This window comes from Guyanagaster necrorhizus, assembly GCF_019112545.1.
Source record: "Guyanagaster necrorhizus MCA 3950 unplaced genomic scaffold BT62scaffold_4, whole genome shotgun sequence".
Classification (NCBI taxonomy): Eukaryota; Fungi; Basidiomycota; class Agaricomycetes; order Agaricales; family Physalacriaceae; genus Guyanagaster; species Guyanagaster necrorhizus.
Window position 1 is genome coordinate 725600 of NW_025064883.1, and position 27528 is coordinate 753127.

At 48.5% G+C, this 27528-nt stretch overlaps 12 protein-coding genes across 12 annotated transcripts; 6 read left to right on the forward strand and 6 right to left on the reverse strand.

Moving 5' to 3' along the window:
• Positions 1-245: 245 nt before the first annotated feature.
• Positions 246-2365, reverse strand: BT62DRAFT_1001182 (uncharacterized protein; the record flags this gene model as incomplete). Its single annotated transcript, XM_043176700.1, has 11 exons — positions 246-340; positions 409-432; positions 491-525; positions 575-652; positions 715-775; positions 841-960; positions 1010-1147; positions 1191-1215; positions 1854-2112; positions 2172-2217; positions 2275-2365. 11 exons carry the CDS (start codon positions 2363-2365, stop codon positions 246-248), a joined length of 972 nt encoding a protein of 323 aa, XP_043043844.1.
• A 583-nt stretch (positions 2366-2948) lies between these two features.
• Positions 2949-6796, reverse strand: BT62DRAFT_506784 (uncharacterized protein). The gene is made up of 9 exons (XM_043181192.1): positions 6451-6796; positions 6331-6402; positions 6251-6276; positions 6059-6201; positions 5800-6004; positions 5715-5747; positions 4892-5665; positions 3993-4840; positions 2949-3945 (listed from the first exon to the last, which is right to left on the reverse strand). The coding sequence occupies exons 1-9, from the start codon at positions 6714-6716 to the stop codon at positions 3004-3006; spliced, it is 3309 nt and encodes a 1102-aa protein (XP_043043845.1). The 5' UTR covers positions 6717-6796; the 3' UTR covers positions 2949-3003.
• A 483-nt stretch (positions 6797-7279) lies between these two features.
• Positions 7280-11381, forward strand: BT62DRAFT_507074 (RdRP-domain-containing protein). Its single transcript, XM_043181193.1, has 3 exons — positions 7280-8953; positions 9001-10270; positions 10322-11381. The coding sequence occupies exons 1-3, from the start codon at positions 7473-7475 to the stop codon at positions 11189-11191; spliced, it is 3621 nt and encodes a 1206-aa protein (XP_043043846.1). The 5' UTR covers positions 7280-7472; the 3' UTR covers positions 11192-11381.
• A 51-nt stretch (positions 11382-11432) lies between these two features.
• BT62DRAFT_884191 (uncharacterized protein) lies at positions 11433-11958 on the reverse strand (the record flags this gene model as incomplete). The annotated part of the gene is made up of 3 exons (XM_043182791.1): positions 11433-11513; positions 11568-11588; positions 11641-11958. The coding sequence occupies 3 exons, from the start codon at positions 11956-11958 to the stop codon at positions 11433-11435; spliced, it is 420 nt and encodes a 139-aa protein (XP_043043847.1).
• Positions 11959-11970: 12 nt separating this feature from the next.
• Positions 11971-14144, forward strand: BT62DRAFT_943254 (uncharacterized protein). Its single transcript, XM_043187866.1, has 5 exons — positions 11971-12124; positions 12178-12421; positions 12472-12733; positions 12787-13953; positions 14000-14144. The coding sequence occupies exons 1-5, from the start codon at positions 12004-12006 to the stop codon at positions 14063-14065; spliced, it is 1860 nt and encodes a 619-aa protein (XP_043043848.1). The 5' UTR covers positions 11971-12003; the 3' UTR covers positions 14066-14144.
• A 314-nt stretch (positions 14145-14458) lies between these two features.
• On the forward strand, positions 14459-18669 carry BT62DRAFT_943257 (uncharacterized protein). Its single transcript, XM_043187867.1, has 6 exons — positions 14459-15921; positions 15971-16167; positions 16215-16351; positions 16403-16594; positions 16646-17176; positions 17226-18669. Exons 1-6 carry the CDS (start codon positions 14522-14524, stop codon positions 18570-18572), a joined length of 3804 nt encoding a protein of 1267 aa, XP_043043849.1. The 5' UTR covers positions 14459-14521; the 3' UTR covers positions 18573-18669.
• A 9-nt stretch (positions 18670-18678) lies between these two features.
• Positions 18679-20598, forward strand: BT62DRAFT_927662 (uncharacterized protein). The gene is made up of 2 exons (XM_043185314.1): positions 18679-19908; positions 19965-20598. The coding sequence occupies exons 1-2, from the start codon at positions 19147-19149 to the stop codon at positions 20442-20444; spliced, it is 1242 nt and encodes a 413-aa protein (XP_043043850.1). The 5' UTR covers positions 18679-19146; the 3' UTR covers positions 20445-20598.
• Positions 20569-21209, reverse strand: BT62DRAFT_1072439 (RNA polymerase; the record flags this gene model as incomplete). Its single annotated transcript, XM_043178852.1, has 4 exons — positions 20569-20696; positions 20746-20780; positions 20830-21074; positions 21125-21209. The coding sequence occupies 4 exons, from the start codon at positions 21207-21209 to the stop codon at positions 20588-20590; spliced, it is 474 nt and encodes a 157-aa protein (XP_043043851.1). The 3' UTR covers positions 20569-20587.
• A 50-nt stretch (positions 21210-21259) lies between these two features.
• Positions 21260-22535, reverse strand: BT62DRAFT_1072440 (maintenance of mitochondrial morphology protein 1). The gene is made up of 5 exons (XM_043178853.1): positions 22200-22535; positions 22032-22148; positions 21892-21978; positions 21707-21844; positions 21260-21655 (listed from the first exon to the last, which is right to left on the reverse strand). Exons 1-5 carry the CDS (start codon positions 22467-22469, stop codon positions 21380-21382), a joined length of 888 nt encoding a protein of 295 aa, XP_043043852.1. The 5' UTR covers positions 22470-22535; the 3' UTR covers positions 21260-21379.
• On the forward strand, positions 22536-24094 carry BT62DRAFT_1072441 (tubulin-tyrosine ligase). Its single transcript, XM_043178854.1, has 5 exons — positions 22536-22995; positions 23047-23197; positions 23246-23332; positions 23387-23728; positions 23782-24094. The coding sequence occupies exons 1-5, from the start codon at positions 22559-22561 to the stop codon at positions 24061-24063; spliced, it is 1299 nt and encodes a 432-aa protein (XP_043043853.1). The 5' UTR covers positions 22536-22558; the 3' UTR covers positions 24064-24094.
• A 40-nt stretch (positions 24095-24134) lies between these two features.
• BT62DRAFT_943261 (Pkinase-domain-containing protein) lies at positions 24135-25718 on the forward strand. The gene is made up of 5 exons (XM_043187868.1): positions 24135-24613; positions 24667-24951; positions 25001-25357; positions 25410-25475; positions 25537-25718. Exons 1-5 carry the CDS (start codon positions 24150-24152, stop codon positions 25601-25603), a joined length of 1239 nt encoding a protein of 412 aa, XP_043043854.1. The 5' UTR covers positions 24135-24149; the 3' UTR covers positions 25604-25718.
• BT62DRAFT_507766 (uncharacterized protein) lies at positions 25384-27385 on the reverse strand. The gene is made up of 6 exons (XM_043181194.1): positions 27324-27385; positions 27003-27275; positions 26733-26950; positions 26561-26681; positions 25989-26510; positions 25384-25927 (listed from the first exon to the last, which is right to left on the reverse strand). The coding sequence occupies exons 2-6, from the start codon at positions 27117-27119 to the stop codon at positions 25847-25849; spliced, it is 1059 nt and encodes a 352-aa protein (XP_043043855.1). The 5' UTR covers positions 27120-27275; positions 27324-27385; the 3' UTR covers positions 25384-25846.
• Between the last annotated feature and the right edge of the window lie 143 nt (positions 27386-27528).

A 27528-nucleotide genomic window follows, 5' to 3' on the forward strand; every position in this document is an offset into this window, starting at 1 on the left:
CTCTTCCTCAGACGTGCATTAGTGCGACGTCCGTCCTCTTCCGCCAAGGACGCCGTAGTCTCAATCTAACTACCGTCCATTAACAAAATTAACTACCAACGTGTCCATATTTTTTATAATGAACTGCCTACCCATTGTGACCGTGAGAGCCGTGCATCATTGCCCATTCTCATCAGTCACACTTATCACCCATCATATGCCACATTGTACCCTTTTCTTCCTCTAATCTCACGTATACAAATCACTTAGATCATCCGTGCGACATCCCTCGTCGGTGCTGCGCCCGTGGCAAGTCCTAGGTTCCGAATAGATAGATATTCGAGCGACGTATCCGTGAATTCTGCACGTCAGACACCACCCGGTCTTCAACAGTATGCCTTTTAATTATCGACTTTGTTACACATGTACCTTTCGAAATACGAAGCGAGGTAGCTGCGATTACATATTTACAGTTAAACTCATGACACGCAGCCTCAGATCCAAAGAGTACAGCGACGTGATGCACGAGTGATTAGAGTGATGAGACTGATTTACCGTGAGGTAGCTAAATTGTCAATATCTTCCTACGCTGTACCGAGTGAAAGATATGACAGAATCAGGGAAGCATGCGACCTTGTTACCGCGATCATTCAAGTCAGATCGAAGACCGGTACTTCGCAGAAGCATATGTCATCGTGAGCCACTCCATGAGTAACAGAATCCCAGATTTCCTACCGTGGGTTTCGTTTTGCCCCAACAAGGGCATCCTTTTGTGCCTCGGCTCTCAGTACGCAACCTAACAAGGTACCATGTAAAGGATCAGCGAGAGCATACCACTTCTCGAAGGCCTAAATAGTTTACGTTGAAATTCGTATGCATTATCAAGTCCTGCAAATAAGAACGCCGGCTGCTGTGACTCCTGACGCTGAACTGTTTCAAAAACAATGTACATAAATATGAGCGCTGTACAGTTTCCGCACGCTAGAACCATTGCAATGACAAGCATGCCTTTGATCTCGGTAAAGCGTACGCCCACCCCAGGGCGCTAAGTCGCCTTGGATGTTGACGTTGACGACGACCCAGGCTTTAAATTTATTATTTCTCCGCTTCGGAGATTTTTCCTTGCAGTTGCTTGCCTCGTCCCAGTGTGAAATTTTGTGTTTTGAAGCTTTATGTCAGGTCTGAAGAAGCGGAAAATTGAACTAGCGTACCACGGTCCACGGTAAGATCCATCTTCTATAACGGAGATACAGATAACATTTCATAGTAAGATTCCCAACCTCCTACTATCTCGACACCTGGTTGCTATCAAGGAGCTCCTGTACTACGATACATTGCCATCAGTTATTGAGTTTGAATCAGTGGTAAGGACGAAAGGACCTTGCAATTGGAGGATATGTCGGGCCCGGTAGGTGCCCAGATCTTCGATGGGGTCCTGGCTTTATTCCAAATTAAGCAAATTTGTCCCGAGGCTTCTCATCCTGGTCAGCGTTGCCGAAGTGCCGAAATCTTGTCTATTGGTACGTAGAAATTTATGGATTTCGAACAATAAACAACGTAGAGACCAGAAATGGCATCCGATGGACGCACACCCGTACTAAAGTGCCTGGAAAAGGCACGACTATTTTAGGGATTAGAATCTATTTTGGATCACACAGCTGTCCTTGAAACAACTTATCATTACTATGAAATATGATGTATGGTCCTCGTCACAGTTACCCGCGTCATAAGTTATTGAGGCTGTGAAAGACTGCTCGGATATAAGTTACGGAGCGATCTCAGATGAAATATGTGGGGTCAGTCGTTAAAATGCTGCTGGAACATCTAAATAATAATATGCGTTCAGTCTGGGACGGAGAATGATGTCCACAAACCCATTCGAGATGTTCGTGCCTTGTGAGTTCCACAACAGCGTCGCGATACGTAGGTGGTAGCTGAAACTCGGAACTTGACGCCACCGACCAGGGTCGTATGATATTATAGCCACTGCAGTAGAGGTGTGGCGAGTCCCATATATAAGGGGTTCCGTAAGTTATTTGATGCCGCGGTGGGGCAAACCATAGAATGAAATGCGATTTTTTCTTTTCTGTTTTGCGTGATTCGCCAAAGGAAAGAACTGAAGCAGAAACAAGGCTATTTGTTCTCGACGAATCACAATAACCAAGTCTGGCGGGGCTTGCAATAAAACCTACCAAATCAAGGCGCCTTGCCGGAGTACCCCCCCAAGGGAGCTTGTTCCTGCAAGACATTTCAAAGGGGGATCCTAGCAGGTCATACATCGTACTCTAGACAGACGCATGAGCGTCAGATCTCCATGAGGGACACATGCATTCGTCCAGATGTCCTGCATAGGGCCATTGCATGGACCGCTAGTGACAAATGCCATGGTTTTACACTGCTGTCGTTTCAGCAGTCAGTTTCATGACTCTATTATCTATAAAGAATGGAGAACGCTGAATAACACTTTGAATGTCACCTAGTCTCTAAATCGGCGCCTGCGACAGTCCTTCAGATTGTCAACGTAGACTTGGTTTGTTCATGCCCGTACATATCCTCGGCGGATGAGGAGTAAAAGGGCCCGGATATGATAGAAGCAGAATAGCTGAGCCCACAATTATCGTTAGTCCCAATGTAGTTTCACCTGGATGTCGTAGTCACACACCCAATACCCGAACCTCCCCGCCCAAACTTGTCACCATGTCTACATGCGTCAGTCTGCCCGTGTCAGTAACGAGATTGAACCAATGGTTAACGGAAATCAGAGATGTGCCGTTAACGTGACATGCGATATAAAGCAGAGGATTCTACTTCCCTGGTTCAATTGCTGCCGTCATTTGTTATCTGCAGCACTTCTACGCTGTTCGTCAACAGAGCCATGTCTTGTACTGGACTCACTGTCATCATCCAGAGCCTAACACTGCACATTCAAGGTATAGCAAGGTCTGTCGTAGCAGGTGATAAACTATTGACAAAGTGAAACTGTAATGCAACAGGAGATTCGTCAAGTCAGGTTTGGGTCTTGTTCTACTCTCTGCGTTGACCGCCTAACAGAAGTGCCATGAGATCAGCCGATTGAGCGTTTGGTGGTACCTGTTGTTGAAGATGGGGCAGCATATGAGGGGCGAGATGAGGAGGGAGCTGTTGCTGCGGCTGGCGCATAGCATGAAGCGAGGCCTGTGCACTATGGTTCTGTCCAGGATATACGTTGGCGCCCATGCCTCGGACACTACCGCCAAGCGTTCCCATATTCAAAAGTTGGGATTGATTGGCGTTCCGTAAATCCAGTCCATTTGGATGCCCCAGACCTCCGAGTGGATGCTGTGAAACAGTACTTTGTAATTGTTGAGGGGCCCGAGGGGGGCCTACGTATCCCAGGTTTCCCCCAGGGCCAAAGGTCGTGAAAGGTTGAGGCCCATTCACGGGTCCACCGTGGATGCTTGGTACACCAACAAACTGGTTAGGTTCATGGGGCGGACGTCCTCCAAGATTTGCTAAACCTGGAGGTATACGCTGATGTTGAGATGCTAACGGGTTCTGGCTGGAAATAGGCGAGGGTCCACCACGGTACTGTTGTAAGGGTAGCGCCGCATGCCGCCCGGCCTGCTGGGAATAAGGGACTGGGCCAGAGTAAAGATGATCAATTCCACGCTGCGGCATAGGAGGAATGCGTTGGGCATTCAGATGAATAGCCTCATCCAAGGGATCTGAAAACATCCCGCCGTTTTCACGATTCCGCGGTGGAGGGGCGGATCGCAATCCAGGTACTAGTCCATCTGGCATAAAGTTACGGTTATCGAGACGGCTCTCATATAATGGTTCCAGGCGACTATTCTGCAAATGATGTGATTGTGATTGCATTTGCTGTTGCTGAAGCAAGTGTAATTGGGCCTGCGCATGCTGTCCGAAAGGGATGCCACCGATCGTAGGGGCAGAATTTGGCGGATTCATGTTATTGGACCGCTGAGCCTTTGCGATTCGTAAGAAATGGTACATATAAGCCCACAAGAACGCACCTGTGATGAATTGTTCAACATAGCATAGATGTCATCCATATTTCGAAGGTCAGGATTCCCACTATATCCACCCTCGGGCCGCTGACCAGGCGTTGGCGAGGAAGACATGAAGCCAACGGGAGTTTGTGCTTTGGGGGCGTACGCAAACCCTTCCCGTGTTTTACCATCGAAGAACTTCGCAAATCGGCTGCCCTTCCCAGACGCCTGCCCTAGGGCAGAACCTTCGGCACTAAGATCACCCCAAGGACCAGATTCTGACGACATTGACTGGCGCTCGCGACGTGCGGATTCTGCTGCGCTCGATGATAGACTATGGTCATGTTCCTCGAAGGGTGAAAAGGTATTTGGCATACGATGAGATTCTAGTTTTGAGCTTTCCAGCGGCAAAACATTCGGAGGAAGATTGAGTTGCACCAAAGAAGATTTTGTTTGGGATTGCAGCGTCCCGGCGCCGTTCGCGAGTAGAGATGTAGACGTTTGTGGCTTTGCAGGTGCCCGAGAGCCAAAGGCTAGAAGGCGAGAACCCTGAGGAGGATTGAAAACAGTAGTGGGCTGAGGCTGCAGAGGGTCAACGGAAGAGCGGTCTGCTTGAGTTCCATCTTGATTGATCGGTCGGGGGAAAAGTCTCGAAGAAGTAGGAGTTTTGGGTCTCTCTCGGTCAGGAAGAGTACTTGTCTGCTTGGACTGTTCCCCAGAGACAAACATCGACAACACTGAGACTGAAGGGTCAACAGTCACATTGGGAGTTGCTTGTATGGTTGAAGCAGTATTTAGAGAAGGAGGAGCGTTAGCATCTCCGGCACCCCGACCTGTCGTCACACCAGTCGGAGATTCGGAGCTAGGAGCTTCTTCAACATAGTAAGATAGATTGTCAGACGAAGACAAAAACTAAGGTTTACCTGCTGCTCCTTTGTCTTGACTTTGAAGTTCAGGAGAGTCGTCACTGGACTGGTCCGATTTCTTCTGCTCTTGCTCTCGTTTCATCAGCATCTTGAAGATCTGAATCTCATCCAATTGTTTTTCAGGTGGAGAAGTCTGGTCGGTGGCATCCTTAAGATCTTCTGACGGCTTCTCAGCCTTGCTCTCCCGTTGTTCCTTTTCCTTCATACCCTTCTTCCAAGCCTGAATGCCGTCCAGTTCTCCATCAGCACTTTTGCCGCCTAATATTCCTGTGCTTGATGAAGCAGGGATATATGTATCCATCCACGCAGGTTCCTTCTCCTTTTCGCGCTCGCCACGTCGGTCGTCTCGGTCTTTGCCATCCTCGATGCCAGTTTTCCTGTCCCTACCGGTAGTTTTCTTCGAACGGTCATCTCCGGGCATCCAACGACGGTCATTTGAGGAGTCCCACGCTTGGTCATGACCAGGCTTATCGCGCCGATCACGTTCACGGTCCCTGTCTCGCTCTCGCCGCATTGCCATACGCTCATCTCTCCTACCGTCGTCTCGCCAGCGTCGAGGGTCATCGCTGTCTCTATCCGTGTCACGGTCCCTTCCGCGACGGTAGTCGTCTCGATCGCCGTCCCTACGATGGTCTTCGCGGTCACGGTCCCGACGGTCTCTATCTTCACGGTCTCGCTTGGACGTAGATGGGTCCCGCCTTGACCTGGAACTATCCCGAACACGAGAACGGGGACGGTCCCGTTCATCACGGTCTCCTCGAGTATCTGAGCCTGCTATCTCATTAGTACAAAATCTAAATCCAAACACGACGTTTCTCACGTTCATCCCTTCCCAGCCGCCGAGGCTCACCGCCTGAAGATATATCAGGCTGGATGCAAGTGCATTAGTGAAACAAGTGTCCTACCTCGTCTCCAATCCTCGTTAGTCTCGCCCGCCTTCTTTTTGCCGTTTTCTCTGGCTTCGCTCCGTCGCGCAGCGACACTGGAAAGCTGAGGTTGCCCAGGTGTTCGGCTCGATCCAGGCCCTAGATGAGACACAGCTTCCTTGTCCTTGCCCCTTATATTAGACAAAGGAAGCGCTAAACGGTCGCGGTCGAATTTATCGGAAAGCTAAGTGCGGCTTCGTTTAGTAGGCAGCCAGCGATAGAAGAAACAATGTTATACGTTTCGTAGTCTCTCCTGCCCCTCTTTGTCTCTGAGGTCCCTGTCTTTATCACCATCTCTGTCGCGCAAAGATTGGTGCTTGAAATTGCCCATTTGTGAAGGCTGGGATAGAGTAGATCGAAAAGAGGACCGCGAGGACGCTTCTATAACCGACATGAGTGTCCGTAGCGCTAGAACCTTGTAAATTTTTACCGTTATCATCGACCTCTCGTCGGAATCTATGAATAGTCAGCTCAAAAACAGAAAACGGTGAGTTTATTCGAGTGGCTCACCGCCGCTCCCGAGCACTATTAGGAGGAGTAGAGTCATGGTCTTTCTTGTTCAAATTCTGTTCGTTTTCAGCTCTGCAAGGATGGTCAAGAAACGATGAACATAAAAAACAGCGAACCCACCCAAACCAATCCTTCAATTCAGGCATGTTCGTCGGAGGCGCCACCAACGGTGACTTATGCAAAGTGAGTATCTGAGACCTAGTGTAGATTCTCAGTGGACGCTGGGAGGGTTGAGGAGTAGAAGCGTCTTCTTGTTCTGTTGGCATGTCTTCATCTTGAAGTTTTGGGCCTTGCAGAGAAACAGCAAGGCCATCGACAGGTGTCGTCTCCGAGTCTGTTGGGGGCTCTGTATCGGTGAGAGAGAGATCAGTTGTGGGTGCAGTCATGACGAAAAGGAAGGGAGACGAAGCTGTTGGTACCAGCTGGTGGGCGGCCCAAAGCAGAGACAGACAAGTGGTCAAAGCGCACCGCCGGTCTTCAAACGATCACGCCTACAAAGTCTGACTTTTTATTATTCTATGCACCAGCCTACTCTAAAACATTTTCTTCTGCGACAAAAAGTGCTGGCATTGTACAGACATGCTCTCCGCTCCTCCAAAGGTGGTTCCCTTCCTTGGCTCACTGAAAATTCACCTACTTGTCTCAGCCATCGCAGACCCTACTACCAGACAAGAAACCATTCTTTGGATAAGGAGTGAATTTGAACGAAATCGACATATTACAGATGTTGTAAGTACTTGTTGGAATAACTTTGCAGCCCCATTTTGGTGATGCACGAACGCGTAGGTCGTCATTGAAGAACAACTCAGGCTTGGTAGACGAGAAATCAGTCAGATACTCCCCAGCAATCGATGATTTCGTGGCGGCTGGTAGTCTTTGCCGCCCCTACAAGATCCCATGAGATTTCAGCATCATTGAGCCGAAGTATGCACAATTGCAGTCCCGACTCGTGGAAGGGGTTAGGAGATAGTCACCTTTTGCATTGGCTCGCCATCTGACCGCTCTATAAGCGAGGCTCTTCCTTGAAATCAGCTGTTCAGTTATCTTTGGAGTAGAAGCCAATAGTATATAAGCTGTGAACAGCCTCATTACCAACCTTTTTCTCATCGCGGCGGTCAGTGTCTTCAACACTATCCTCCACGATGGAGTTCACCATGCGGAACATCAATTTCTCTTCGACGACAAACGACATCATCATCGGCCTCGCAGAGATCCTGCACGGCCCAAGCTATACCACTTTCTCTCCGGCACCAATAAACTTTCATGTTCGTTTATTCAAAGACAAGAGGGGGACCAGGAAACATAGTGGGTCAGGAGCGTTAACTCTTCCGACAACGAGTGTTGGTGACGAATTCCTCCGTGAATATGGGGATCGAGGACGCAAGAAGTTCTCTGTGGGGTCCCGACAAGTCAAATTCTGCGTCAGTAGAAATGGCCCACGAGCAGATATCGTGGAAAGTATTACACGAACACCGTATCTCGATCCCAGGGCCGTAGAAGAGCAGAACTGGCGTACGAGGAAACTCGAGAGAGAATCCGTTCTCATCAGGACCATTCAATTTGGATGGGATTGTCGCGACTACGTCTTTTCCATAGAGTGGGAGAAAACTTTTCCGAACTCGTGTTGTACGCTTTCATTCGACAACGAACGTCGGGAAATCCGAATCAGGATCACAGACACTTCGCCCCCTCTGGCGATCGTGACGCGGTTATCGAACATTTCAGAGGTCTCAGTACACCAGTACTTAACCTCTAACATAATCTTCTTCTCTTTTCTAGTACCGCCGTCGTTCGAAGAAGAGCACAGTCCCCGGCGGCGCCTACAAGCACTTCCTCTCGACGATCATGACACCGTTGCTCCTTTCACTTCCCATTCCCTTCGTCTTCTTTGTGACAGTGTTGATGAACTACAGAAGTTTCATGATCTTAGCCGGACGGCTCAATTTCACAACATTAGTAACACGGAATATCCTGCTGATAGGCGAGGACTTTTTTCTTCCCATTTGTTGGACGATCTTGCTCGGTGGAAAAGGTACTTCCACTGGAGCATCGCTTTTCAAATCGAAGCTCTCGTTCAAAACTTGGTGCTAGACGCCAAAGAGATGCTTGGTTTGATGCCAGACATACAGCGAATATTTTTAGTGGAAGGGAAGGAGTACACTGCATTATTTCTTCGATATTTCCGTCCCCGTGCCGAGGCATTATTTTCTGACGAGACGTCGGTTCCCGCGGAGACAGATGAAGCGGTTCTTCATTGCTTCATGCTTGCGGAGCAGGAGTACAAAGCACAGGCCAAAGCTCCGTCTTTGAAGCCTACCGACGGAAGTCTCTTTGAATCACTCCATATCATCATTACTCCAACCAGGATGATCTTAGAAGGTCCTTATCCAGAACGCTCTAATCGTGTTATTCGCACCTATAGCATAGCAAACCACGAATCTTTTTTGCGTGTCAGTTTTGCAGAAGAAGATCGGCTTCAATATAGATTTGACAGGGAAGTGGATGGCCCCGCTCTCATTCGTCTCAGAGTGGGCACCTTTCTCCTGGATGGTCTGCACATTGCACACCGGCGGTTCACCTTTCTTGCGTACTCACAGTCAGCGCTCAAAGAGCACTCTGTCTGGTACGTGCAGCTATGCATACACTGTCTCAACCTCATGGTCTCTCTAGGTTCGTTAAACATTTCAAAGAAAAGGGTGTTCCAATAGACGCCACCACCATCATCAACAGTCTCGGAACGTTTGATGGGGAACTAGTGCGTTGTCCGGCACGGTATGCGGCCAGATTATCACAAGCCTTCACTGCTACCGATGCGACGGTAACCGAGATCGAGGAAATCATCCGAATTCCTGATATTGAAAACGATAGATACTGTTTCACGGATGGTGTCGGTACACTTTCCTTGGAGATGGCGCGTGACATTTGGTCGGATTTGAAATCACTGAAGCAGCGAAGACGGAAGAACAAATCACAGCCGCGTGCTTTTCAAGTACGATTTATGGGATCAAAAGGAATGCTGTCAGTTGACTACAAACTCCAAGGGAAAACAGTCTGTTTGCGCCCCTCGATGATAAAATTTGAAGGGACCGAGTCTCGGAACGTCGAAATCGCGAGGGCCTTCGATAAGCCTGGTCTATACTATTTAAATAGGCCCTTGATCATGCTTTTGGAGGATCTGGGCGTTCCTTACGAAGTTTTCAAAGAGTATCAAGACAAAGCTGTTCGGGAGGTTCATGAAGCTAGGGAAACCTTAGAGAAGGCCGCGCGCATGCTGGAAAGTTTTGGTCTTGGCAGCTCGTACCGACTCACTTCGGTACTCCTCGGTCTTCATAAACTCGGCGTCGACAACATGTTCAACAGCGAATTCTATCAAAAGATGATAACGGTGGCTATGCATGATGTCCTTCGTCTTCTTAGAAATCATGCTCGAATTCCCATACCCGGCGCCTGGACACTCGTAGGTGTTGCGGACATCCATCAAGCTTTGAAGGAGGGAGAGATCTTTGCGTGCATCAAGTCACAGGATTCCGCGAAAAGGATATACCTTGAAGGCCCTGTGCTTATATCCCGCTCCCCCACGATTCATCCTGGGGACGTAAGAGTGGTACATGCCATCGGAGGACCCCCAGAGGGTTCGCCATTTGCTGCAGAACCCCTTCCTAACACTGTTGTTTTCTCAACGTCGGGTGAGTGCCGTTTTCCTCTATCCAAGTTATTTGACGATTCATTTACAGGTGCACGACCTCTTCCGAGTATGCTGGGTGGAGGGGATCTAGATGGAGATTTATACAATCTTATTCCTTTGAATTCTATGCCAAGGTTCTACCCCACCAAAAATTACGATCCCGCGCAATACGATCCGGCCCCCAAACGCTCGCTCGACCGTCCTAGTACAATGGCGGACGTTGCGGAATTTGTGATGGAGTACATCAACAGTGATGTGTGCTTTCGTTCAGTGACAGTTTCTAGCAAAAACTGACGAACGTTTCAGGTCCTTGGTATCATTGCAATCAACTGGCTTATAATTGCAGACCAGAGCCCTCGAGGAGTTCTTGATCCAGATTGCATAAAGCTGTCTGCTTTACATAGCGATGCCGTCGACTATCCAAAATCAGGTCAACCCGTTGCCCTTGGTGCTATACCCAAGCTGAAATTCCGCGCCAAACCTGACTGGAACGCGCCCGAGACCGTCGGGCCTTCCTCTACCAACTACTATCACAGCTCACGAGCCATTGGCCGGCTGTTTCGTGCGATAGAACTTCCTGCCATTGAAACCGCGCCAAATCGCAGGCGCCGTACAAGAGGAAGCGGAAATACAGATACAGGGCACCAAGATTTAGATGAAATTTCTGACGCTCTCTCGAATCTTGATTTTGAGGATGATGCTGTTCTTGCAGAAATCGGAGAGCGTGTTTCACAATTTATTGAGACCACGGGGGGATCTCTAGAAGAGCTGGAGTATCTAGTCAGGATCTTTCGTCGCTACCAAGCAGAGCTTCACGGCATCTGCACGAGCTACAGTCTTTCGCATCGTGGTGCGAACCTGTCGGAGGAAGAGGTTGTTATTGGCACTATCACTCAGAAGACATCACAACCTCGCAAAAGAAAAGCCCTCACTGCCAAACTCCGTGAGCAAACGGACGTTTTGGTACGTGGCGTCCGAGAAGAGCTGGGAGGAGACGAAGATGTACCTCTCGAAGAGGCTTTGCAAAGGGGATGGCTAGCTTGGGAGCTTTCACTGACGGAACAGAAGTCATTTGGGGCTCAGAGTTTTGGGTTGGTTGCCCTGGGTTCGATTTTCGAATCCATCAGAGAAATCGAAGAAAGGGTGAGGGAAGATCTGAGGAACAGAGGGTACTGATACCAGTCAAGGTGAATGCCAAGTCGCATTAACGGATTCACATGAGAAAATATATCATACAAAACATCCACACGGTACGAAATAGCCACCATCCATCTCCTATGCTTGATTACGCAGAACTAGTGACAATATGTTAGCTCAGTGTTACTTAGAAACGCGAAAAAAAGTACTCAGAATAACGGAATCACCGCTGCAGTAGATGTATGAATCATCGCAAATTTTATGAAGTAGAAGGCGACACTCACCGCAAGAACATCTTACTAATGAACCTATCTTTGTTTACAGGCTTTTTGTTCTTTCCTTTCGGAATTTCTGTCCACATCTATTGAGAGACAATCGGCTGTGATTGGCTGCTAAAACCAACAACAGAACATACCTCTTTAACATTTTCCAGTACCTGAAAGAAAGGTATTGAGGCCTTTGAAGAGCAGTGGTAAATAAAGACGCACCATATTGCTATGCCGATCAAAGGCCTTTACTCGAGCGAGAAGCTTTTTGTCGTTCCGTAGGGATATGAGAACTTGCGCATGGTTTCGGACAGCTTGCTGGAGAACTGACAGCGGGCCCTGCGATATTTCGTGCTCCTCGAGCTGACGAAGTTGCACCTCGTCCAATTCGGATTTTGGAACATGGACGTATTGGCTGCGAAGGAAAAATGAGACAACTCGAAGGGAGGGAATTCGACTCACCTCATTGTGTTCGAGGTCGGAGTTGGTGGGAAGGAAGTTTGGTTGTTTATTTTCAGAGCGTGTTCGCTGTTCGTCCATTTTGGGAAGTTGCATTTTTTCACTCGACCTTCATCTCAACCGAAAATGGGTCGTTTGAGGCAAAAGGGCAAAGCTGGCGCAGCGAAAGCCTACGTAACTCGCTCGTCCGCGGTCAAGCGTCTTCAATGCTCGCTGGCTGATTTCCGACGATTATGTATACTAAAAGGTAAGTTGAGCTCCTGCTCTTTTCACTGGTCATAATGTCCTTTTACTTTGAAGGGATATTTCCTCGCGAACCTCGTAGTAAAAAACGCGCTAACAAAGGTTCCTCTGCCCCGACCACATTCTATTATGCGAAGGACATAGCCTTCCTGGCGCATGAACCTGTTCTGAAGAAATTGCGGGAGCACAAGGCTTTTGCCAAAAAGCTGTCTCGTGCACTTGGTAGAGGGGAATGGAGTGACGCGAAAAGTCTGGAAGAGAATAGGCCGGTGTATCGGCTGGACCATATCATCAAGGAAAGGTGCGTGTTCCTTCGTCAATACTATTGAACTAATCACGATGTCTGCTCAGGTATCCCTCATTCATCGATGCTTTGAGGGACATTGATGATGCCCTGTGCATGATTTCTTTATTTGCAACTCTGCCCTCCAATCCTCGCATACCGCCGTCTCTCATAGAAAACTGCTCTCGTTTGTCAGCTGAATGGCAACTCTACACCATGCGCTCTAAGTCACTACGAAAGGCCTTTTTATCAATAAAGGGTATCTACTACCAGGCGGAAGTCATGGACCAGACGGTGACCTGGTTGGTTCCGTATCAGTTCACCCAAAATGTTTGGCTCGTTCCTCTTTCTTGAGAAACTCTTATTTCAACTGTCTTTGACAGATTCCCACCGACGTGGATGTACGCGTTATGCTGACATTCCTGGAGCTTTATCAGACTCTTCTTGGATTTGTCTTCTTCAAGCTTTATACGGATGCTGGACTCGTATATCCTCCGCCACTGGACATGAAGAAATATGATGGAGGCGCCGGAGTGGGTGCCTTCAGCCTCCAGGAAATAGTTCAGAATGGTGGTGCATCGGCACGGCCGAGTCTCAAAGTAGTGGACGTCGATGGTCGTAAAGTCTCAACCAAGGACGTCCGGCAAACCATCAAGAGCATGACTACAGGTGGTTCTGGGATTGAAGGAGTTGATGTGAATATGCCAAGTCCCGAAGGGGAGGCTCAGGAAGCTGATGAAGACTTCATACCTCATGTTTCCGCTTCGGATACACTTTCTGCGTCGTCCCTACAAACTTTGAAATCATTAGAGGCTCTCCCTCAGTCTTCGACACCCTCTCTTTTCGCGCCATATACATTTTTCCTATCTCGGGAGACTTCAAGACCCATATTTGAATTCCTCGTACGGTCGTTTGGTGGACGAATTGGATGGGAGTCCTCTTGTGGAGACGGATCGCCTTTTTCTTCCTCCGATGATTCCATCACACACGTCATCATCGACAGGCCGGTGGTTGAACGAACAGATGAAACGCCCGAAGAACGGCAAAGACGGCTTCGGAGAAAGTACGTACAACCTCAATGGGTTGTCGACTGTATTAATGCAGGAAACATTCTACTGGAGGAGCCGTACGCACAGGGAAAGACTCTCCCACCACATCTCAGCCCCTTCGGAGAGTATGAGGGTGCCTATAATCCTGCAGTAGGAATTGGGGCACAGGAAGTTGCCGAGGAAGAAAGCGAAGTGGAGGATCACATTGAAGTCGACGATGCCGAGGAATCTCCGGAAGAACGGTCCGACAAACGAGCGCTGGAAGCTGTCGCGGCGGCAGCAGCTGAAGATGGATCTGCTTTGCGGGCTGCTGAATTGGCTGCTGAAGTTGCGGGTGTGGATCCAGGTGCGTTCGATAAGGAGGTGGAGAAATCGCGGAAAAAGATGAAGACGACGAATGACACCGACGATGAATCTGACATGAACAAGATGATGATGAGTAACCGACAGAAAAAGCTCTATGAGAAGATGAAGTACGGCGAACAGAAGAAGGCCCTGGAGGTATGTAATGTTCTCGCTGTCGGGCACATACTAAGTTGCGTTGCAGCGGTCCACTCTGGAAACAAAAAAGAAGAGAATAGAAAAGGAAAAGCGAAAGCAAAGTAAGCCATGAACAGATGTAGTAGATGTGTTCTAGTAGTGATTTTGTCCGGTGCTCTGTACTTTTGTAGATTTAAATTTACAAACCTGAGAGTTGATTGAAATGCACAAGGCACGGCCCTAAAATTTCCAATTGTCTTATTCTGGGATTGTATCCGTTCGGTTATTGGGCCCTTTTCTCCCACTATAACGCAGTGAAACGCCGATATCCAGGCCGCAGAGGATTGAGCTGCATTTGGGCAGCGGTCTTTACTGAGCAGCCCTTGTTTACAACGAATGGCTTTCTCCGTACCCATTCTCAACTGAATACGCCTTCACGTCAATTTCCTTCATGGTTCCACGAATATCTTCCTTCGCTAAGAACCGACGAGCGGCAGACGTGTCTCCTTCTACCCAGCACCAGTCACCGCCTCCATACGAGGAATCGACAACTCACTCTGTCGTTTATTCGGATGAAACGACGACGACGATGACAACGGAGGTGGTCACCACCACCACTACTCAGACCACTACTCATCTCATCTCCCCTCTGTGGAGAAAACACGTCGCTCCCGTTGCAGCAGGCCGTCCTACTGCTTCTCAATGGGTACCTCTGCGAGTTGAAAAGGACCTCCCTCCAACGCCTACGGACGAAGATGATTCACCGTCAGGCCCGTCGTCGCGACCAGACTCGGTGGAGGAGATTATGGCGGAGAGTATGCTTCCGTCCTTATTCCCTGCTTCTGATGGAAGACCCTGTCCTGAAGCTCTACCCGTATCGCAATCTTCAACTGCAGCGTTGGCACACGCTTCATTAGGCGTCGGCCTGCCACATGTCCTTACCCGGTCATCACCTTCATCACCCTTTTCCGAAGTGAACACCGTTGCATTTGCTACCTCGCCATTTCCTGCAAGCAGGCCAGCACTCCGTCAATGGAAAAGTTCTCAGAAGCTGAGATCCGCGTCAGATACGCGTGATGGCACCAACAGGGAACGTCGGAGGACTAGAGGGCTGTCTTTGAATGCATCGACATTCCTTAGCTTTGGTATGTCAGATTCCAAAGGGAAGGCGAAAGTGAAAGAAGGAAACGAAGATCTTCCTCCAAAGACTTTGTCTCGTCGGGCGTCATTTTGGACGCGCAAAAAGACGCCGGCATCCGACCTTCCCACTCCGCCCAAGTTTTCACCCAATTCTAATAATCTGTATACACCTCTGCCATCCGTCCAACCTGGTTCGCCTTTTTTCATGAATATGGATGCTTCTCATTCAGCTGCTTCAGATCGCCAGTCCGCCAATCAGCATACCCCCCATACCCGAGGCTTATCCAGGAGCCATTCTGAACGTCTTTCAAACAGTCGTCTCACATTGCCCGAACAGTCACCCCCAACCTCAGCTCTGGCGCCTTCAAAAGCCCGTCGACGTACACGCCGCCCAGCAACCGCAGATCCATTAAATACTTCCCTAGTCGGTTCATTGTTTACTGATTCCTCTCATTTTACATCATCACCTCTGTCCAATACCTCTCCACCCCCTCCTTTACCCCAGCGACATGACCTTGAGCCTCCGGAATCGCAATATCAAAGCCGTAGACCGCGCGCTCAAACCAACCCTCCATTACTTCATAGGTTATCGTTATCTTTACTGTTTTCATCCTCTGGCCCTTCTCTTCAACCTTCCTCCCCTTTCACTTTGGTTTCAAGTCATTTGGCATCTACATCGTCGTCAAGCTCGTCGCCTGTCATTAGCAACAATAATTCCCCTCGTCCTTCTCTTCAAAAAATTGTCGACATCCCTAGACCTCGTGTGGATGACGAATCGCCCGAAGTCTATCTGGATCGACTCTGTGCGGTTGTCAGCAAAGCAGAAGTGGCAGGGGTTCTCGCATCAAGGTGTGTTTAGTCTGCAGCTCCCACCGCGGAATTGACTAAATATCCTCAGTGCAGACATTTTCCACGTACAGGCGCTTCGTGCCTATATCAGCAGGTTTGACTTCGCAAAGGACCCCTTAGATGTTGCGCTCCGGAGGCTACTAATGGACGTAGGCCTTCCGCGAGAGACTCAACAAATTGATCGCGTCATGGAGGCTTTTGCACACCAATATGTTAGCTGTCATCCGAATCTGTTTACGTCCGAAGGTAGTTGTAACTGTCATTCGTCATTAAATGTTCTTAACGCTATCCAGATCATCCATATATTTTAGCGTTCAGTTTGATTATGCTTCATACCGATGCTTTTAACAAATCGAACAAACGCAAAATGACAAAGGCCGATTACATTAAAAATACCAGATTGCCGGGTGTATCTTCTGAAGTCTTGGACGTGAGTCACGTTGTGTTATCTTATTCAAGCATATCTCAGCACGTATAGCAGTGTTTTTATGACAACATTGTGTTTGCGCCATTCATCTTTGTAGAAGATCCTTTAGATATCAACGGGCAACGAGGGTTCGTTTCAGGGGGATCCAGGATCACCCCGTCTGTGTCGGGCACTGCTTCCAATGGCTCGGGATCTGGCTTTCTAGGGAAGGGAAACAAGGTCGATCCTTATTACCTGATATCTAATGTAAGACGTATGTTACCACGAAAATTTCCAACTCACACTTTCCTATCGTAGAACCTTCTCGATGCCCTCCGTGTCGATGTTGAAAGATACATACCTGCCTCTCATCCGTACTCGTGGGAAGGAACAAATGGTCGCTGGGATGACGACGAATTGCAGTCAGTATTTGCTAATGCAACTGCCGTCGAAATTGGCTACGATGGCCGCCTAACCGCCCCATTTTTCGGTATGGGTAGTCCACCTAGTCCATTAATTGGACCTCTCGGCGGCCTACCGGATTCCTCGTCTCCTTCAGGAGAGATGTGTACTCTCCGAGTGACTAAAGCAGGTGTACTCTCCAGGAAAGACGATACACTTGAAGGCGGAAAAAAATCAACACATCGGAAATGGAGACCGATGAGCGTTGTCTTGACGGGTTCACAGCTCCTCTTTTTCCGTGATTTGACTTGGGCAAATACCCTAGGTTGTAGTTCCGATTCGTCATCTGGCGGCCAAGTCATCTATCCCCAAGCAACTGTCTTTAACCCCGATGAGTCTATCTCCGTCAAGGATTGCATTGCCGTTTGGGACGAATTCTATACCAAAGTAATGCTTTACTCAGCTCTCGTTGATCTGTATCTCACATCACTGCTAGCACCGCGATGTTTTCCGTTTTGTCATGCACGACGGTCGCCAATTCCTACTCCAAGCTTCGAATGACAAAGATCTCAACGAATGGGTATCCCGCATAAACTATGCCAGCTCCTTCAAATCTGCTGGCGTCCGCATAAGACCGATGGGGATGTCAGGCGGAGATGTGAAGCTGACCGGTGTAGCAGCAGCTACTTCACATCTACATGATTTGCGACACACAAATCAAGCTACGCCTGTAGTACGGAAGTGGGGTGGCCGCGGATCCCACGAGCCATCAAGTTCTCTTTCTGTTGAACCAGATTTTCCAACGATGACACCTTCTATGCAGCGGAAGGTAACGTTGATGGACGATCACGATGTCGTAGAGCAGAATGTTCCTGTGGCCCCTGAAGTTGAAGGAGCTGATCAGTTCAAGGCCACCTTTGATCAGGTGAAAGCTGATCTTTCTGCTGGCCGATGGAGTCATAATCTAGTACGCGCTGACGAGCCGGACTTAAGTCAGACTGCAATCACTCCATCGGATTCTGCACGGAGTGATATCTCAGGTCTTCCTTCACGTTCCAATGTCATTTTGTCGAAGATACGTGATTTAGACTCTAGGATCTCTGCTTCCCAATCACAACTGGACTCTGATCTTCGTTTCGTTCGCAATATTGCCACCCTCACCCCATTCCAGCGACATACCCGTTATCGCCTTCTCCTGGCCATCCAGGGCATTTCGAAACGCATTATGCAGGAACGTTTGTATTTCACCAAGTTGGCCTGCCACCGTGCGGTTCTTTCTCGGGATCTTGCGGCGGAGGGTCGCGAATGGAATCGGACCAAGCAAATTGCGTTGAAAGCTGCTGCAGAGATGCTTCAAAGCCAACAACCACGTGAAAGTACGATTCCCACAATGACAGTATCATTCCATGACTCGAAGGACCAAACGCAATCTCCAGAGTCTATATCCAGGCGCGCGTCATCAACTCATCGACCTGAATCGACCTGCGAATCGTTCCATTCTGCATTAGATTTTGGTCCGGAATGGCCATCATCTGATGATTTAGCCTCATCGAATTTTCTGAGCTCCTCTCAAGTGTACGAATCCCCCAAGGCATCTGCCTCAGAATGGCTCTCATACCCTTTCCCCGAAGTCAATACCTCGACCTCTTCAGTACCAAGGAACGAGGGACCGTCGTCGTCCCGTGTTAGTGACGAAATACGTACACATGAAAAGTATTATACCGCCGTGGAGGAAGCAGAGGAGTGGGACAAAACTAGGTGCGCTCAGCGTGTATCGCTGGTCCGTCTCCCTTCTACCATTGTGTTGAGATACGAGAGAGGCATGGCTACCAGTAGGGATTGAAATTATTGCGGATGAATTTATTGTGTTTATTACGTACATTATTTATTTAAATAAAATATTGTAAGATAATGTGTGAAATATTACTTATATGTACTTGGTTACCATTCAGTTTCTGAAACTCGCAGCGGCCCGATATATCTGGAAGCTGCGCGAGATTGCTCAGACAGTGTTGTACATGGCACGAAAAAATTGCTGATGGGACTATGGGAACTATACTTTTTTCTCCTACAGGATTTCCAGGATATCCCTGTACTTTTCCCCCCCTCCTTGCATCTCTTGGTCTGAAATGTGGACTGTCTCGACAAAGTAGCTCCTCTCCAGTCGTGATCCCTTCTCTGGAGCGATCTGGCACCTGGCAACCAGGCATTTCAAACTCCCCATTCAGATGGCAACCATCTGTGAGTGGTGGTCATGGGCCCGGGGCAGGTCGTAAACAAACGATTCTCATTCCTACTCCAGCTTCCAGCGCGTAAGGGGCGACACTAGTGGTCTACCTCGGCCCCATCCGACTGTTTCATTTTACTCGTCTTTCCTGGTTTCATCGTACCTGGCTCGTTCTTCTGCTTCCGTTTGTATGAATGCCAATGGACCCCAATCCAACGGGCCTGTCCCACTGACCACAAGCGAACTGGATGGATCAAATGACAAGGCGACGCTTCTCAAGACGGCGAGAAAGCTGAGCAGGGTTTTTGGCCAAGTATCATCTTCAGACCAGGCGATGGCTCCCCCCAGGCTGTTTCGTCACAAGCGCTCCGCCTCTTCCGCTTCCTCCTCACTGGGTAGCCCCAAGGCAAGCAAGAGATACACCTCTCAGCCTGATTTGAGGCAAGCGGAGGTTCCTGCCCTCCCCCAGATTAACGAAACTGCACAGGGATGGACGCTTGCACCGCAGCAGGATATGTTGCTTGACAGCCCATCTCCGTCCTTTCAGACGGAGACCTACCCTCCCACAATGCCCAGTAATTCCGTGTCCTCCCTGGCGTCTACGGCTGCTGCTCACGCAGTCACTGGGCGGTCCAAGGACATAACGACTGGTCAGCAGCCTCCCGTCCCTCCCATTCCACGGCATGGGCGTACAGGGCGCCTAGTTCAGCGTAAAGCTGCTAGAATGCGCAGCTTTGATTTCACAGCGGGTTCGGGTCGTCAAGTAGACGATTCCAAAGCCAAGGATTTAAAGAGGTCCCGCTCCTTGTTCTCACACAAGCAAGGGCGTGCAGGTGGCTCTGAAGAGTCGCTTGATTTTCACCAGCGGTATAATCGCAATTTTGGGGAGGAGGGTGAGATATCACCACGGCAGAGGTTACTCAACGTCAAGCGTGCCAGAAAGATGGCGCAGGTATGTAAAGTCACCTTTATAATATTGCATGACTTTGCTGACATTGTGAATGACAGGTTTTTGGGCAGGACCCGCCTTCAGAATTAATACTTATAGATGATGCCCAGCCTCTATCCAGACGACACTCTTTCTCTTCTAACGTTTCTACACACAGCCTCGTACCTCCCACACCTTCTCTGATGGCCGGCCCTTCTCCAAGTCCTGAGGATGAGCGAATGCCGCCTCATTCCAAGGACCTCTCTGACAATGTTGTCTCTGACTTATCTGACGTCGACGATTTCACATTCACTTCCGCCTTCCGGGAGCGCAGGCGTCGCGCCGCTAAATTATCTCGCTTTTTCGGCGTTGCCTACCAGGACATGTCCTCGTCTGTACCAACAACAGCTCCTCCGATAGAAGAGCGGTCTACGCCCGACGTACAAGTCGATGTACAGATAACTGGTCGTAGATTTTGGGGTTTCGATGGCGGACACACTACCCGTGAGGCAGACATGGCAGATGTCATCGATAAATTGCGTTACCTAAAGGCAGCGTGAATTGAGAGGTTTATCTTGACCTCACATTTCTTTTAATCGTAATATTCGACCGTCCGTTCACATGCTGTATATCATTTTTGCTTTCGTTGTATATTAGCTGATGGCATTAGCTTCATGTGTACTACTACTTTTTACATGCATCACTACCGTCGCATCAAGAGATAGATGGGATCTCCAAGAACAATGCTCGTCATATGTCTAAACGAGCCCGTTAACGACATCAAGAGGCCCCCGAATGAAGCGTACGCCGTTCTGAAAGACAGTCAAGTCAAATAAATTATGCAGCAAAACGATTGCCTACACAATTTCAGCCGTTCCGCCGTCAAATTTATACACCTGTATGGAGAATGAGATGAAGAATGCGCGAGGAATAAGCAGAACCGACCTTTCCATACATCACGTAGTCGTAGTCTTCCTCCAATCCCCTCTGGCCTTTGCCGTCAGGTCGCCAAATATGCTCTTCTTCGTCTGCTGCACCATCAGTCGTGTTGGTTCTCTGCCCTCCGCGGGCAAGTGACGAAGCCAGGGCGAGAGCAAAATGCTGGCCCGTCTCGAGGGGAAAGAGCTCGGTGTTGTAATCGAGAGTCATGTCCATATCGTAGTTCTTGGAGTGAGCCTGAAGACGCGACACTGTAAATGCGCGTGAACGAGTGCAGGACGGGGCAGCTGCAGCATCTGACCTCTGTCAAACTTTTTTCCCTCCTTGTCGATGGAGCTTATGGTGAAAATATCATCGAAGACGACATTGGACGCTACAGAGGCCATAGTGGATTAGAGCAAGCAAGCAACACGTGTTACGTCACGGCATGGTCATCACTGGTTCGATACATGTCATTTATTTAAACGTTACAATAGGATACAAATGCATCTACAATTGGACATCCTTCCACAAGGTCCATCAAGCTAGTTTTTGAACTTGACTTACCACCATTAAGTCAAGGTTTCATCACCTCAGCCATCTCTTTCTTTATCTCTTTCACAATGGGTTCTGCTAAACGCCCCAAGCCCGGCAGAGCAACGGGCCATTTCGCACGTGAAGCAAAGACTCGACGGACCTGATGTTGTATGAGTTCATGCAGTTTGGGAACGTTGGCCAATTTTGCCCGGCTACCCATCAGTGATGTGGTAGTAAGATCCAGCGTAAAATTCGGAGAAAATGAGATGAGCAACTCGGGAACCGGCGAAGTGGGCAAAGGAGGTGTGATAGTTAGCTAACCGGAAATTCAGCTGATATTTCACATGATTCGGGACCGAAACCTCACGGATGATTTGAAAATTGATAGGGATATCGTCAGGAATACAGGAAGACGAGCGAATGAAGTCATGGGGTAGTTGAACAGATATGATGTGGATAATGTTACTGATATAGAATCCTCATAGGTAACGTCGAATTCAGTTTCCTACAGCTTATTGAGAAGCCGTTGATATGGTATCATTAGGAACTCACTGCCGAGGTGCTCGTCGACGTTCGTCTTCCGTTGTAAAGGTGAGGCGCGGAAGTCCCAAGGTCAACAGAGTGGACCTTTATATAGTCCTACGGTATTGGGTAGTTAGCCATGGATGCAATCATCAAGCTAACATACTCACCAAAAACCCGACGGGCCGTATTCTATTCGCGTAGTCTTCGACACGCTTTCTGGCAACCTCATCGCCTTCTGCGCCGGTAAGATCGTTCTTAATTTTGGAGCGGTAGACTTCTACGACCTGAGGCAAACGTCACAGAACTGGTCGTGAGACAAAAGGATGGGACGTAACTTGTTGCAACAAAATGTTGAACCATTCTGCCGACTCGTCTTGTTGGTTCTGAGCTTGTTCCGTTGTGTTGTAAGACTTTATTTTGTGGCCTCTGAGTGCGATATCACTGTTGACCCGTGGATGATAAGACGATGTTTCGAATGGGTATTCTGTCGAATCGAGAAAGAGGTACTTTAGGATGAGAGCGAAGAGGACCAGGATAGACAGTTGGCCAAATATCAATCCCTGAGTAAAAGTGGGCTGCAGGGAGAAGACATAGTTGCTGCCCATGCCAGCTGGCGGTCGACGAGGTGAAAGGGACGTCGAAGGGACGATCAATATCAGACGCGACGCACGAGCAAACAACCTCAGCCTGGTAGATGGATACCTTTACCGCCTTCATTTCCTGGCCCAGTGCTCCCTTGACTGCGTCGCTGGTACGGAAGTCGTTATCGTCTCTCGACCCTTCACCAGTCATTGTGCAGCATTTACCCAATTCTACAAAAAATGGCGTGTTGCAATGGGCGACATACGACGAAATCGACCACGAGCTCACATATTCTCATGACCATCATAGCGACGTCCTGTCCTCTGCCTACACATTTCGAAAGGCTCTGACGCGAAAACACTTCTTGTCATGCACCATTCACTCTTATCTTACAAAAAATCCAAGCTCCATCCTCGGGCGTGCAGTACCAAAGACTTTTGAGCTCGAAATATCCTTTGCTGACGAGCTGGACGAGATTTTAGCTGATGATCTCTGGGATCTCAGTAGTATCCTTGACATCGACCCGTGCAGATGGTGGATTTTGAAACCGTTAGTACCCTTCCCTCCGGTCGTGACATACAAGTCTAAAATGGTATTCAGCGGTATGGCGGATCGCGGAAATGGAATCAGACTTTTCAATAGCAAAAGCTCGCTGCTGCAGATCTTCGAAAGTTTTGAGGGTGAACAATCTTCGGACGAGGATGATGACACAGCAGTTGCTACATCTCAACTTCGTCACTTTGTTATACAGGTGAGTTCTTGTATGTATGCATCTTGCATACTAATAATATAATATAAGGAATATCTCCCCAATCCATTGTTGATTGACCCAGCGCAGGTCTCAATAGACGGTTTGTTTATACCGAAGGAACTGCAAGGCCACAAAGTCAGCTACTACCTTTAGACGAGGACGACGTGGTGATGGCCATTCCTTTAACAGTTTCATCTCAGGGTATATTGCGTTGCGTCAGGAGCTCTACAACTCTACGTTTGCAAGCGAATCTTGGCCTTATTCTCCGCAGTTCCTTACGCACCACCCGAACGAGGGGAGAACGGGTCAGTTGATTTAACGCCTCACCTTACGAATACCTCGCTTCAAACCCATCGCGGCGAGGAGAGCGTGCGACTGCTCGATGAACTCATCGGATGTCATATTCAGTCTGGAGTTGATGAAACCAACATTCAGCTATCTGAGTCACATGTAGCTGACTTGACCAGGCAAATAAGCTCGGTTCTAGCTGAGACGTTCAAAGCTGGACTTCAGAATCCTGTTCATTTCCAGGTCAGTGTGCTGGACCCATCCATATTCATTACCCTCACTAATGACTCTACAAGGCCTTACCGAACGCCTTTGAGCTTTTCGGAGTCGACTTCTTGGTCACTCATCAGCCATTATCTGAATTTGCTTTCCAGATTCAGTTACTCGAGATCAACTCGGAACCCGCAATCGAGTTGACGGGTCCCCGACTGTCATGGATACTTGAGGATTTGTTTGTGTCTATCGGGCGGGTTTGTGTGCAACCTTTCTTTACAAAGTGTAGACCCGAGACGTGGCCGGTTGGGGAGTCTCGGTTTGGTTTGTTGAAATGTCTGGATGAAAAAGTTCGTGCCAATTAGACCTTCATATATATTGTTTTTCTTTTTCGTGAGTTAGAAATATGAAATCAATCGTGTATATCCAAACTTGGTTACTCTCCACTCTGATGTCGGCTGGCAACTTGACGCCGTCTAGGAAACGATCCAAGTGGAACGACGAAGGCGATGATGCTGCTGAAGACTTTCAGTCACATCCACGGTCAAAGCGTCGCGTAAAGGCCAGGCTGGTTCCCCGACCGTCACCAAGCCCGTCCATCGCGATCGCTCATCCGACGAGACCATCACACTGCGTCTATGTTCCTCCACGAACTCAACATCCTTCTATACTTCCATCAAGGTCCGTATATTGCTACGAGCGCCTCAATCAAATAGAGGAGGGATCATATGGAGTCGTGTTTCGGGCCAGAGACAAGCAAACTGGGGACATCGTCGCATTGAAGAAACTGAAGCTAGATGAGGAAAAGAATGGATTTCCTATAACAGCTCTCAGAGAAGTCAATGCATTGATGGCTTGTCATCACGAAAATGTTGTCCGCGTTCGCGAAGTCGTCGTCGGAGACACATTGACCCAGTACGTGTTTCTGCGCTTGTCCCACATTGCATGCGCTTATTCGAGCATACCAGAGTTTTTGTTGTCATGGACTTCATCGAACATGACTTGAAATCCCTTCTCACCTTGATGCCTGCACCCTTTCTCCAATCCGAGATCAAAACGCTTATGCTTCAGTTGCTATCTGCTGTGGATCATTGCCATTCGAATTGGATCCTTCACCGCGACCTAAAAACAAGTAATCTTCTCATGAACAATCGGGGAACAATCAAAGTGGCCGACTTCGGTTTGGCACGGCGGTACGGTGACCCTGTCGGCGTTGGTGGAATGACACAGCTAGTGGTCACTCTTTGGTACCGGTGTGTCCTTATATCACTCATAGTATTCCGGATGCAATTATTGTCATAGCGCTCCTGAAATTCTTCTCGGTGCAATGTCGTATTCCACTGCTGTGGACCTGTGGTCTGTAGGATGCATTTTTGCTGAGCTCCTGCTCAAAGAACCCTTGTTCCAAGCGAAATCAGAAATGGAACTTCTTTCGATGATATTTAAACTTCTTGGACCACCCACTCATAACTCCTGGCCCGAGTATTTTTCTCTCCCTTTGGCCAAGACAATCAACCTGCCTTCCCCTCAGCCACCACAGTTTCGACAGAAATTTCAGTATCTGACCTCGGCCGGCCTTGATCTACTAATGTCTCTCTTATTCTATGATCCTGAACGAAGAATAACAGCTTCAGAGGCGCTTGATCATCCTTACTTCAAGTATGTCTGTCCGTCTTCAAACAAGATCCCTTGTTGAATCGTCGCCTTTCAGAGAATCACCACTGCCAAAACATCCCGACCTTTTTGGTTCATTTCCATCAGCAGCTGCTGGTGAAAAGTAAGTTTTTCATTTAATATTTCTCGAAGGTGTCGGCTACAAGTTCTATTATCACTTCTAGGAAGCAAAAATTGTTCAATAGCCCCTCTGCACCAGTGCGAGCCGCAGATAATAAGTTTTCAATGTAATTTAATGTTGCGTACACTCGTAGAGACTAGTCTTCTACTGGCAGTTCAGTATATAATCATAACCAGGACTGCGTCATTGCTACGCCTAGGAATGTTATTATTGTGAAGGAGGTATGTTGTCGTCCGGAAAATTGTTTGTCAACATTTCACGCATCTTCTGGAACCGCAAATGTGTATGGCTCATCTCCCCACACTTATCATAATATTCCTGCACCTCTTCAATGGTAAACCTGTATTCCTTCGCTATATCCCGGATATTTGAATCGATGACATGCATATTGGCAATTTTAACAACAGTTTGATGTGGTATAGAACCTTGCTCTGCTGCAGGTGGCTCACTAAACGGGAAAATGAATACCAAAATGAAACAACCAACACAACGCACCCACTCTTGTCTCTGTTTCTTCAGATGCTGTCCATCGTGAAGGTCATTAGAGGCTCGACGTTTGGCCCAACCCGGAGGTGGTGCATTCCCAACTCGAACGGCCCAATCACCCTCAGTTTCGTCAAGTTCCTCTTCAATAGGACCACCCCGTGCTGCCGACATTGCCGCAGGTCCTCCTTGGGCATCCATGGTGGAGGTAAGTTGCGGAAAACCAATGTTAGAAGGCCCGGCGATTGGCTGGTTATCAGGTATCGTCCCCATTTTACTACTGAGTGGTCTTTCAGCATGAAGCTCAGTCATCTCTTCATCGAACTCTTCATCTTTGGGTACACCCTTTCTCGCGCGTTTCCTCCTTTCTGGCCGACGGACATACCCAAACTGCCCTTTCTCTCCCGGTGTTGGCTTGGTTTCGGCAACGATGGCAGCAATCATGTTATCGAACCGGGCAGCGTTCTTTTTATATCTCTCCCGCCACGACTGCCATGTGTGGCGGGTGACCCATGCATATTCGGGGTCGGAATGCTGTGATCCTATCGTGAATAAACCGAATGACATCTATGAAGAACTTGTACCAATTCACATAACTGTTGATACAGTCGGTTGCCAGTCCGTCCGCCAATTTCTTTAAAGGGGATTTTGGCGGCAATCCAATGAGCAAGCAGTTCTTCATCTTTATCGGTAAATGACATTCGTCTGAGAAGTGACAAAATAAGCCAACGAAATATTGAGTGGATGAAAGCATACTCCTCGCCCGGACGTCTCCCACCTGGGTTTTTGAATACCACGGGGGTAAAGGCAACAACTCCCCTTTCAATGCACTTCTTGACCCACAAATACGATTCAACGTAGACGCCAGGCGTCTCTTGGTAGGTTTTGATCAAATGTTGAAAGGCTTCAGTGTTAGGATCTGCAAGTATGACGCGAGCAGAGTGCGCTGCTGCATTTGGATTGCCCCCAGAGTGCTAGAGCAACAGTCGTCGAACCGGGCCGTATCGATGAATGTTGTCTACTCACTGCGATACGCTCACTAAGCGTTGTCCGAGCATTGATATTCGCAACACTAGGGTGAATATGCATTGCCATTGGGGTACCGTCCTCGACGAATATCTGTTTCAAAAGCATGCCTGCCATCTTGCAAGCTTCGACGAATGTATACGGGACGAAAAAGCGCCCACGTCGTTCAGGATTGGTCCAGCATAGGCGGAGTCGATCTTCCTCTGAACTGCCTGGCGAAACCAAAATGAAACCATCTCGAGGTATTTTGGTCTCGACCCGGCCGCCCAAAATCTTTGGGTGATGAGTATTGCCTCAAGTGACAATTCGATAATGGCTTACTGCAATGGTTTCGCATAGTTCTACTTGAATCTCCTTTGGCAGGTCACTCTGAATGAAGAATTTCAGCGGTGTGCCGTCGCTGTCTTGAAATATGGTCTGTCAAATGAAGAGATGGGTATTGAAAACCGAGCAAAGAAGGAAACACATGCACCATAGTACAACTGAACCCAAGAATAAGGTTGAGGTTTATCTCAGCACCAACCTT

What these genes read in the sequence shown, in the direction of transcription:
- BT62DRAFT_927662 (XM_043185314.1), top strand. Translation starts at nt 19,147, where the DNA reads ATGAATGCCAATGGACCCCAATCCAACGGGCCTGTCCCACTGACCACA. An exon ending in GTGCCAGAAAGATGGCGCAG is followed by an intron (nt 19,909 to 19,964) that starts GTATGTAAAGTC and finishes TGTGAATGACAG; the next exon opens with GTTTTTGGGCAGGACCCGCC.
- BT62DRAFT_1072441 (XM_043178854.1), top strand. Translation starts at nt 22,559, where the DNA reads ATGGATACCTTTACCGCCTTCATTTCCTGGCCCAGTGCTCCCTTGACT. An exon ending in AGATGGTGGATTTTGAAACC is followed by an intron (nt 22,996 to 23,046) that starts GTTAGTACCCTT and finishes AATGGTATTCAG; the next exon opens with CGGTATGGCGGATCGCGGAA. An exon ending in TTCGTCACTTTGTTATACAG is followed by an intron (nt 23,198 to 23,245) that starts GTGAGTTCTTGT and finishes ATATAATATAAG; the next exon opens with GAATATCTCCCCAATCCATT.
- BT62DRAFT_943261 (XM_043187868.1), top strand. Translation starts at nt 24,150, where the DNA reads ATGTCGGCTGGCAACTTGACGCCGTCTAGGAAACGATCCAAGTGGAAC. An exon ending in GTGGTCACTCTTTGGTACCG is followed by an intron (nt 24,952 to 25,000) that starts GTGTGTCCTTAT and finishes TTATTGTCATAG; the next exon opens with CGCTCCTGAAATTCTTCTCG. An exon ending in CTTGATCATCCTTACTTCAA is followed by an intron (nt 25,358 to 25,409) that starts GTATGTCTGTCC and finishes GTCGCCTTTCAG; the next exon opens with AGAATCACCACTGCCAAAAC.
- BT62DRAFT_507766 (XM_043181194.1), bottom strand. Translation starts at nt 27,119, where the DNA reads ATGGCAGGCATGCTTTTGAAACAGATATTCGTCGAGGACGGTACCCCA. An exon ending in CGCTTAGTGAGCGTATCGCA is followed by an intron (nt 26,951 to 27,002) that starts GTGAGTAGACAA and finishes CTGTTGCTCTAG; the next exon opens with CACTCTGGGGGCAATCCAAA. An exon ending in AGAAACAGAGACAAGAGTGG is followed by an intron (nt 25,928 to 25,988) that starts GTGCGTTGTGTT and finishes AGCCACCTGCAG; the next exon opens with CAGAGCAAGGTTCTATACCA.
- BT62DRAFT_943257 (XM_043187867.1), top strand. Translation starts at nt 14,522, where the DNA reads ATGACAACGGAGGTGGTCACCACCACCACTACTCAGACCACTACTCAT. An exon ending in TATCTTCTGAAGTCTTGGAC is followed by an intron (nt 16,352 to 16,402) that starts GTGAGTCACGTT and finishes CACGTATAGCAG; the next exon opens with TGTTTTTATGACAACATTGT. An exon ending in GGGACGAATTCTATACCAAA is followed by an intron (nt 17,177 to 17,225) that starts GTAATGCTTTAC and finishes CATCACTGCTAG; the next exon opens with CACCGCGATGTTTTCCGTTT.
- BT62DRAFT_943254 (XM_043187866.1), top strand. Translation starts at nt 12,004, where the DNA reads ATGGGTCGTTTGAGGCAAAAGGGCAAAGCTGGCGCAGCGAAAGCCTAC. An exon ending in CGTATCAGTTCACCCAAAAT is followed by an intron (nt 12,734 to 12,786) that starts GTTTGGCTCGTT and finishes TGTCTTTGACAG; the next exon opens with ATTCCCACCGACGTGGATGT. An exon ending in AACAGAAGAAGGCCCTGGAG is followed by an intron (nt 13,954 to 13,999) that starts GTATGTAATGTT and finishes GTTGCGTTGCAG; the next exon opens with CGGTCCACTCTGGAAACAAA.
- BT62DRAFT_507074 (XM_043181193.1), top strand. Translation starts at nt 7,473, where the DNA reads ATGGAGTTCACCATGCGGAACATCAATTTCTCTTCGACGACAAACGAC. An exon ending in CTCAAAGAGCACTCTGTCTG is followed by an intron (nt 8,954 to 9,000) that starts GTACGTGCAGCT and finishes TGGTCTCTCTAG; the next exon opens with GTTCGTTAAACATTTCAAAG. An exon ending in TGGAGTACATCAACAGTGAT is followed by an intron (nt 10,271 to 10,321) that starts GTGTGCTTTCGT and finishes CGAACGTTTCAG; the next exon opens with GTCCTTGGTATCATTGCAAT.
- BT62DRAFT_1072440 (XM_043178853.1), bottom strand. Translation starts at nt 22,469, where the DNA reads ATGGGCAGCAACTATGTCTTCTCCCTGCAGCCCACTTTTACTCAGGGA. An exon ending in TCAACATTTTGTTGCAACAA is followed by an intron (nt 22,149 to 22,199) that starts GTTACGTCCCAT and finishes CGTTTGCCTCAG; the next exon opens with GTCGTAGAAGTCTACCGCTC. An exon ending in CGTCGACGAGCACCTCGGCA is followed by an intron (nt 21,845 to 21,891) that starts GTGAGTTCCTAA and finishes AATAAGCTGTAG; the next exon opens with GAAACTGAATTCGACGTTAC.
- BT62DRAFT_506784 (XM_043181192.1), bottom strand. Translation starts at nt 6,716, where the DNA reads ATGACTGCACCCACAACTGATCTCTCTCTCACCGATACAGAGCCCCCA. An exon ending in AATAGTGCTCGGGAGCGGCG is followed by an intron (nt 6,277 to 6,330) that starts GTGAGCCACTCG and finishes GACTATTCATAG; the next exon opens with ATTCCGACGAGAGGTCGATG. An exon ending in TCAAGACAAAGGAGCAGCAG is followed by an intron (nt 4,841 to 4,891) that starts GTAAACCTTAGT and finishes ACTATGTTGAAG; the next exon opens with AAGCTCCTAGCTCCGAATCT.